At 36.9% G+C, this 9,571-nt stretch overlaps 1 protein-coding gene across 19 annotated transcripts in view; it reads right to left on the bottom strand.

The window, feature by feature from the left end:
* Nucleotides 1–9,571, bottom strand: part of WDR20 (WD repeat domain 20) — a 55,627-nt gene that overhangs the window by 16,661 nt on the left and 29,395 nt on the right. For 5 of the 19 annotated variants that reach the window (XR_013774572.1, XM_079308220.1, XM_079308218.1 and 2 more), the window contains 2 exons: nt 5,573–6,850; nt 575–705 (listed from right to left, as the gene is read on the bottom strand). The exons of 3 other annotated variants lie outside the window; for them this stretch is intronic. Coding sequence is in view for 11 of the 16 variants with exons in the window: in XM_079308220.1 (XP_079164346.1) it covers nt 616–705; nt 5,573–6,850 (1,368 nt within the window). In the remaining 5 variants the exon portion in view is untranslated. Of the gene's footprint in view, nt 1–574; nt 706–1,019; nt 6,851–9,571 lie in introns of those variants that run through there. 11 more of the 19 variants (XR_013774573.1, XM_079308221.1, XM_079308229.1 and 8 more) reach the window with 7 other exon arrangements.

Raw genomic sequence — 9,571 nt, 5'->3', positions numbered from 1 at the left:
TATAACTGGATGTTCAGAAGCATTGAAATAGATTTTATTTTGTTACTTCACAAGCCCCTGTTTTAAAATATGCATCTATGTTCTATGTATAGATCATCACTATGGTCAATATCTTTGAAGTACCACAAAGTTCTCAAGTTTACATAAGATTATTGCCTCAGCTTTAGTCTACAGAGTATTTTTGCATAAGAGACAAACAAGAGTCCTCTCTGTCAGACTGTACCCAAAGTAACTCACTTTTAGACTGAAATTACTCAAAAATGCCTCTGAAAGACTTTAGTAAACAGAATTTGTTGGCTCTTTCTTGGCTAGCAAGGCATCACTGCAAAGGTGAGACAATTCCTAACCCTCAAATGGAAGGGCAACATCTGAAGTCTTCACCTAAATTTGCTCCAAGAAATTCTGCAGCTAAAGTTTTAGACTAGTTTATTTTAGTTCAGATGAGTTTCATTCTAGATTATTTTCTTCTAGACAGAAAATGCTTGGATCATCTAAATGAGCCATACCCTTGGGGCTGTAAATTCAGCAATCATTAGGTAAACACCAAGATCTAAAGCTGGAATAAAGAACATACCCTGCACCAGAGTCCACAGAGGAAAGAGCTCCTGTAGAGTCCTAGAAGGAATGACGACACTCTGCCCCAGCTCCTACCGGACAGGTGTGCAGAGAGAATCTAGACTCAGCCATGTCTGTGTTCTGCTGAATCTGAGTTCAAACAAGTTTGAAAAGTGGTTTGGTAAGTATTCTGTTTAATGTTACTCTAATCCTAAAAATAAATAGCTACCATGAGTCTTGACCTTATCAGCAAGATTTAAGCATCAAAAACATCTGCATAATCTGGAGACTAATTGAAACATTTTCTCAGAGCAGATGTGATCAACTCCTTACTTTAAAGCACGGCAAGTTAACAGTTTCATTGTGGCCATTTGTTCAGCACAGTGTGAGAGCATAAGACCACCTAAGCACTGCAAGATAAATTAAAACTCAAATGTGGAAAGGACTATTGAAAGTTATCTACATTTACAGTTCAATCACACATTTTTATTTAACATCAGTATACAGAGGACAACCCCAGCAAGTTATTTTGTAATGTCAAGTATTTAGTAAAGTTCTTCAGCTGTAACAGTGACAATAGAACAGCTAAAAATAAGCAGTATGAAACAAACATGATCTTCTTAAAATTATAAATATACCAACAATACTTCTTAAAGCTTAATTATTGCAACAGTTAAATTAACAATAGTTCATGTTAGAAAGGCTCTATGAAATTTATTCAAGTTGTCAAGAAATTAGATGGAAGTGTAAAAAGGAAATACATATGAATTTTACTTTTGATTTTCACTAAAGGTAGTCAATACAATTTTGTACAGTATCACCTAACATGTCAATCTTTAACAAACTCCAGTATACAGAATCATAAAATGCAGAAAAAATAGTTTAATCTTTACATGTAAATTGACAGTAAATTAACTGACACAAATTTTATTATTGTAACATAAGCAGGCCAGCATTTTAAATATTAATTTAGTAGTTTTATGTTGTTAAAGGGGCAGACATATACAGTCATTCCAAGTACATACTCAGATTTTAAGAGGTGATAATTCAGAACATGAGTTTTCTAGAAAGTGTTTAGTAAAAGTCATGTTATTTCCTAATCCAGACATCCTCATCATAAAGCCTTTACAGGTTATGATCTCTCCTGGCTTTACTGGAGCCACTTGTCACACCTCCTCACACACTCACACACACATACCTTGCTATAAATATCACACCAGTGTACTCTAGCTTTAATTCACCCTGATAATGCGGGTATGCCATGTGCAACTTTGCCATTGTGCACATTACAGAAAGCTTCAAATTTAGCATGGTAACCTGAAGTTGTATAGCTGTGTTTCATTTAACTATAATCATCCCTGAAGTTTATACAGATACCGTATCACGTTGAAAGAAATCTATTTGATAGTACTTAAATACCAGCAATTGAACTTCAATTGTAATGATGAAATGCTCCTTTCCACTGAGGAAGAATTAGTATGTATAGCTGCTTGTCTCACTCAAATATAGTACATGAATGTTTAAGTACTTTCACTAAAACAGAAGTCATACTGAAACATGATACTGTACTACAATTGTAGTTAACTAGAAAATTCAAGGATGTTATAATTTAAGTCTAAGTTTTCCTGTACAATAAGTCAAATAAATAAATTCCATGTGCATTTGTTTTACAAAGTGGTAGGATGTTTCTCTTGCTAGGTTATACACTGCCATTTCACCTGGGGGTACTTCTGGCCAATCTTACCTTGAGCTTTCTGACACAGGGAACTCACTGGCAACTTTCATTCACATAAAATGGAGTTGCTGTACAGTGAACAGTTGGTTCTAAAGTCCAACACAGAAATCATGTAGGTAGTTACTCTGACCACTGAGTTCAGAGAAAACTTATTTTGCATATCCAAGTAGCACTTTGGGGTTTTGTGGGTTGGTTTTTTTGGGTTTTTTTAATTGCTTCTGCAGATCCTGTAATTTAATTTGATGTAGCTATAAAGATAGCACAATAAAGTTTTCTTTTGTTCCTTCTAAATTCTGTTTCTACATTTTCAGATTAATCAAGCAGTTCTGTAATTCCATTTAGGTTTCCCATCAGGGCCTGGGAAAGACAGGGGAGAGAGATGACAGCTAATTGTCACCAAGCTGTGAAGAAAAGCTCTTAGTCTTGTTAAGGCAACCTATTTTTCTGACCGCCCTGAACCTCCTTTCACAGAAACCAGCTTAAAAAAAAAATTGAAACTAATGAACCCTGAGCCTCATCCAACTTGTTTCTAATTGAATTTTGCCATTCACTTCACTTCATTGACTGGGAGTTGGCAAAGCAGTTCTGAAAGTGCAATGCAAGAACGGTACACCCCGTGAGGAAGCTCAAGGTATGATTTTGTACATACTGAAGCAGTAATTTGCAAAGTTTATAAGCAAACTGTCAGGACACTGTCAGCACTGTCAACTATCACAGGGATCATGGCTGAAGAGACACTTCTGGATTTATTTTCCACTCAGGGCAGGACAAGCCCAACTAGAAAAATAAACAGAACTTGTCATACACTGTCCAATTATCCAAACAGCACATATTTTGATGGCTGTTGGAAATGAGAGGGAAAGGTAGCACTGGCACAATGGAAATTACATTAGACACTGCACTACCTCCTTCACTTTTCCATCCAATTCTTTCTTTAGGCTGGCAGTGGCATCAATTTAATGAAGGCCTTTTGAGGCAATGGTGGAAGCAGCAGCAAGATTCAGAGGCTTTCACTCTATAGAGATGGCAGACAAAAAGGTGACAGAGCTTTAAGATCACTTGGGGAGCCATATATCAAAGGAAGACTAGAAATAGCAACTTTAAACCCCAGAGTAATGGGACATCCTAGGATAAAACAGCTGGTGAATGATGGTATATAACCCAGTAAGAAAGACATCACCATGAGTGTTTTATACTTTGACAATTCTCATTAAATAAAATTAAGTGCTTTCCTATAAACAAAAAGGATGCTCATAACGTCCTTCTGGCATAAGTATTTTCCTAACAAAGCCCTGTAAACATGCCACCAAAATTCAGATTTTTTAACCAGCAGAGTGAGCTCACTAGAAATGCAAGTGAAATCAGAAAAAACAAATTAATTTGAAAATTTCTAAGTAAATACATCCTAAAGAATATGGCATTTACATCAGTGTGCAATATATTAATTTTGAAAGTGATAACTTCAGCATGAAAATTACTTACCTGTAGTTTAAGTTTTCCATATTGGCCAATACATAAATCCTGATTTTTGGTACTGCATACTTTATCTCTGAAATATTTGAAATGTCATATTCCAAATCAAAGTCAATACACAAAAATATTTAAGTTATACTCAGTCTAACAAAACTCACCTCAGCCACTGAAAATAAATGTGACAGTGTAGTGTTTAATAGTATGCAAAGGAGTTTTAGAACAAAAAGAAAATGTAGCTCGTAATAGCAATCTGAGGAACTGCTGTAATTAATAAGATGTGAAGTGCACTGAGTAACAAAGGTATAATTGCTTTAATACTTTCATTTTGAGCAAATGTTTTAAATAATTTAGCATTTTAAGGGAGTGCTTCTTTTTTTTTTTTTTTAATTAATGCTGGATTTGTAGTTCTCAGGCAAAAAAATGCTTTTAGGTAACACCCTATTCCTTTCTCCCATAAAGGGCTTTTCAATTTTAAGTTTTAGATTCAACCTTTAAATATGCACTAAGATGCAGAACAGACACAATTTTTATGCATACCTATGCTGTGACAGATTTGGTAAGATCTCAAAAAAGCCTACATTATACAAACACTTTTAAGAAAAATTATTGAGTTTTACTTGCAAGTTTATAGTAATGAAGATGTGGTATCTAAATATATACAGTACCTCTACTTCAAAAGTCAGATTTATGAACCAAATGGTTAAAATCTAACAAACAACAGATTTTCATTTAAGTTGCTCAACATGGCATTATTCGGGTATTAGCAGATCATTTCTTTTACTTCAGATGATATCTACATCCCCTTTCAGAAATTTTCACAAAAATAATGGTCCTTTTCCTCAGATCAACTCTGGAAATGTTTTCATTGCTGTATTTCTCTGAACTGTTGCTGGCAGGCAGAGCTATTGTAGCACAAAGTACTTTTTAATGTAAGAATCACCACATTTAGCTTCTGTCAAAATTTAGCTATCTATACATTGGCCAGAAGAAAAATAAAATAATATAGGTGTTCAAGTGCATCAACAACAAGAGTGAAAACTAGTAATAGACTAATGTAGGTTCAGCTGATGGAACAGATGCCATAAACACGAGCTTGTAGTGGTTGAACTGCCTGACAAACCTGACAGGAACAGAACACTGAAACTACTGAGAAAGCTTGCAGGATTTTCCCTAACTTAAATACATAAATCAAAACCTGGCTAAAATTAGAGTTCCTTGATAATACTGATTCACAATTCAAGAGCATAAACTACAGTCAGTACAGGGCTCACGAATCTGTGCATAAAATGGCTGATGTTGTAATAAGAAGTGGTTTCACATTAATGGCAAGCCACCACAGAAAAGTATGGAGGAATAAAACACTTTGGTTTTCGTTTTTTCAGAGGCTCACGTTTCTCATTAGACTTAGAAGCAGCAGCTTTTCATAAGCTACTCTCATTGGGAGTGCTTATTTTGTAGAAAACATTAGAAGGATTATGACTACTTTAGTGTTTGACAGGTTTTACTTCAATTTTTACATAAATAGCTTTCACCATATTGTGGTTATGCTTAAGTATAAGAACACTGATCAATAGTTTAGATGCACAGTATTTATTTCTTCTGCTGGAAGGCAACTATATTTAATAATTGTATCCAAGACACTTCAAATCATTCAGAAATATGGCATGCAGTATCCAAAAGTATGGCTCTGAGGATATTTTTTTTACATTAAGCATAAAGAAATTTTATATTCAACATTCATTATATTTCAAGAAAACTATCTATTCAGAGTTCTAGTTCTTTGATGCAGCATTAAGGATTAAAACTTACCACTTTACCAGGCCTTGCCCATGTGCAAATAAATCCCTCCTGACAAGCAGTGACTATACAGTCTTCAAGAAAAATTAACACAGTCAGTCTTTCATGTGCTATCTTTTTACAGATAAGAGGCTCTAACAAGGGAACATCTTCCATTCGGGGACAGAGAGGTGTTCCCAAAGTTTTAGCTGGGTCCGTTTTGGTTTTAGTAACTAGGTTCAGTTTGTCACTGCTCTTGCTAGATATATGTCCCATGCTATGGTTTCTCTTGTGATCTTTTTCATGGTGTCTTTCTTTCCGATCGTGTAGCGATAAGGTTGCAAATTTACTAACGCCAGAAGCAATGGCACCATCCATGACACTGCTTTTACTGCCAGCATTTGAGACTGCAGAGTGTGGAAGGCTGTTTGACCGTGGAAGAGGAGGGGGTACAGAGTTTCCAGGTGTTGTGATACTGTTTCCATTACTTCCTGGGTTAGTTCCACCACTTCCCGCAGGTGGACTTGTGGCATTCATGACATTTGTATGTGTCCTTGCTCTTGAGAGAGGTTGGTGGGGGAAGAGGATATCTTCTGTAAGATCCCACAAACAGAGCTGTGTGTCCTGGCCTACTGAACCAAATCTATACGTAACACTTACTGGACGACTGTCTGTAGAGTTCCTTTTGGATAGTCTAGATTGCGTACTATTTGCTCGATCTCTGCCAAAATGAAGGTCTTGGAAATCCTCATCACTTCCGCTAAATTCCATCGGGTCGCTCTCTTCTACACTAGTGGTATACGGATCAAACGCCACGACACTGACCCACGATTTATGTCCGTGGCCTCTGGCTATAACTCGACAGTCCACGAAAGACCAAACTGTCACCAAGTCATCCTCTCCTCCTGTCACTATGTATTTCCCATCGGGGCTCCAACACACACACAGCAATCCTCCAAAGTAGCTTTTCATTGTACCATGCAATTCCACTGAATCAAAGTTAAACACGCGAAGAAAACCATCCTGGCTCACGCACGCCAAGAACTTCCCATCAGGGGAAAAGGCAAATTCATTCAGGGCACCCTCACCTACTGTCCATTTAAGCAGAGGGTTTCTTGTGGATTTACTCTTGCAAGTATGTACTGCAAAACTCTCTCCTTGTTTAAGTAGCTGGTAGTGCGGGGCTGTGGTACCACAAGTGTGCTCCACGTTATACAAGTACATATTGCCACTGGAATGAGCTACTAGGAAAAGGCTTTCCGAACCTGGTACCCATTTTACACAGGTTACTCTGGACTTGTCTATTAGTCTCTGTGAAAAACAAAGAAGATACACATCAGAAACTCTGAAAATTAATGTCTTCTTGATTAACTGAAAATCTGAGCTTTCTGGGAAGTAATACTTCAATATAGTGAATTAACTTTCTAGACAAGAACCATGTTACTGTATTTGCAAAAACTTATTAGGCAGTAAAAAGGAAATTATTTTCAGACAAAGTGCTTTAAAAACTTATTACTATGGTCCAGTCACATTCCACACAGACCATACTTCAGTCGAGCCAATCTGTTTTGAATGTAAAAGCAGTGCTCTTTGGGTTATTTTTCCCTGGGTAGGCTGAAGAACACGAGAAGTAAACAAAACACTGAATAAGCTAAATTGAAAAAAGGCAGTTACTCATCTGTATTATAACAGCAAACAGGTTACAAATCAACAACAGTAAATTTAGGCTCTAATTTTATCTGAAATCACAAATAAAATCCAAGGTCTGAAAAAAAACTCTACCAGCTTTTATTGATTCAGGGAGCAAAGGCTGCATACACATTGACCCTGTTATCACGTAGCTGGAAAGTCAATAGGTAAATGCACGTGGCTGGGTGAATTCACAGGGCACCACAAACTTTTTACTTTGGAATCCCCAACCTCCAATTATTTTTCTTTCGATAGCCAAGGACCTGTCAATACTCTGTTAGCATTTGATTAAGCACTTTCCTTTAAAACAAAACATTTTAATAGAGTTCATCATTGCAAAAGAATGCACACATTAAACAAACATTCCTGGTCATTATGTCTTCAATGCTCTAAGGAGTGAGAGGTAAAGTTTGACTCCTTTGATTGCTGCAGTTCTGCTGGACTTCCACAACTTACCACGTTGTCCATGGCACCACTCAGCTGCAAGGTGCAGACAAGAAATTCTTTACAAGCACATTCAATGTTTGTATTTAGCATATTGATTGTAAGCAGAAAGAAAAGCTGAGCTACACAAAAGGCAAGACTGCAAATATAAAGAGCCTAAGGAATACCAGAACAAGTTATAAAAAGCTCTAAAAATAAAGAAGAAAAAAGAATCCCTCCAAAACCTTGCTATGCTGTTTATCATACACAAAACCTTTAAACTAATGGATAATACATGAACTGTTATCTGCTGTGGAACTGTCACTGGAAAGCAGCACCTGGCCATTTAAGATTATAATTCTGCTGCTGTCAACCTCACTATAAAACCAGAAAGTCTCACCTGTAACTTCTCATTGGTTAAAACAGCCATGATGTATTTGAGAGCTGAAAGATATAACTAAATATGGCAAAGTTCTTCAAATGGAGTAGCTTTAAAATCAAACAGTCTATGATTCTGTTGTGATATTTTAACTAATTGTTGTGTATTCACTGATACATATCATGCATGTCTCAACAATGATGGTATCAGAAACCTGAGAGATGAAGTTACCTGGCACACACCAGGACAAGATGAGTAGGGAACACCAGCCCAGCTGGGTTCCTGTAGGCACAGTCTTCTCATTACCACTGTGGCAACAAAAGCAAAATTTCTTGCTCTCTACTGAAGCAGCTCAATCTGCTGCTTTTAAGAGCACCTACTCAACCTTTATTCTAGAAATGGCACTTTATGTCTGTAACCATGTTGGGCTACATGATCCTAAGTACTGCAGAGAAACCCTGCAAGCCTGATCTTTACTTCAAGGAGGCTGTGAAAAATGAAAGATTACAATATGCAGTAAGAACAGATCAGCTCAGGGAGACAAGATGCAGAGAGACTTTAATCTGACATGTACAAGTGACTACAACACATCCCCTTCTCAAGATAAAAACTCTGAATTTATGACTTTCAGGAGTTTTAAAAGCCTTCAACTGGGTTCACAAAGTTCTGCAGCACAACAAAGTCAGACCTGCAGACAGCAGGAGCAGCAAATACATTACAAGAATGGTCTGAATGCAGTATCAGCAAATCAGTGAGGGATGTGAGATAAAGAGCTTATGTTCAGTTTGATGGGAGAATAATAAGTGAAGAAGCTTCACTCACCAGTCAGAAACATGAGCCAAGATTATCTTGGTCATGTTTTGAGGAACTTGAAGGGACAAAATTACAGACACAGGCCACAAAGGACTGGAAAATCTGAGGCAATCAAAGAATGTGCATTAAGGTGTTACATAGCTCTGGCAGCAAAGATACAGGACAAGTTTATTAGGAATAAAATGCAGCTCAAGGCTTCAGTTTAAATTTTAAAAGGGATTAAAAAGTAAGATGAAAAAGCACTGGCTAGTTTGATAATAACCAAGCACCACCTGGAAACAACTGAGTCTGTGAGATACATTTGACTGGTTTGGGAAGTAAAACATATCATTGGTTTAATTTTGACACAGGTGGAAGGAGTACCACTGTGGACAGAGATGGATTTATGAAGGCAGCCACAAGCTGCACAGGATCTTATCACTCACCTCAGCCTTTCAAGTTCCTATCATCTTCTACATGAATAGAATTTAAAAAAAAAAAAAAAAAAGGCAATAAGACTATGCTAGGGCAATTGCATTTCGTGTTCAACATAAACTATCATAACAAGTTGATTTATTTCATGTATCATATATATTCTGATTGCTATGCTGATTGCTTTACCACAGCTGATAGTCAAAACAGAGCTCTGGGCTACCAGAAGCACCAAATTACTCACAGAATAGGTGGTGAATTCCATTACCTCTACCATGAGTGCTGGATCTGTAGCATGTTAACACTCATTCAGACTA

The sequence above is a fragment of the Erithacus rubecula genome (assembly GCF_903797595.1).
Source record: "Erithacus rubecula genome assembly, chromosome: 6".
In the NCBI taxonomy this organism is placed as follows: domain Eukaryota; kingdom Metazoa; phylum Chordata; class Aves; order Passeriformes; family Muscicapidae; genus Erithacus; species Erithacus rubecula.
The sequence above is the reverse complement of the archived record's forward strand: the minus strand, read 5'-3'. Positions and strand labels throughout refer to the sequence as shown.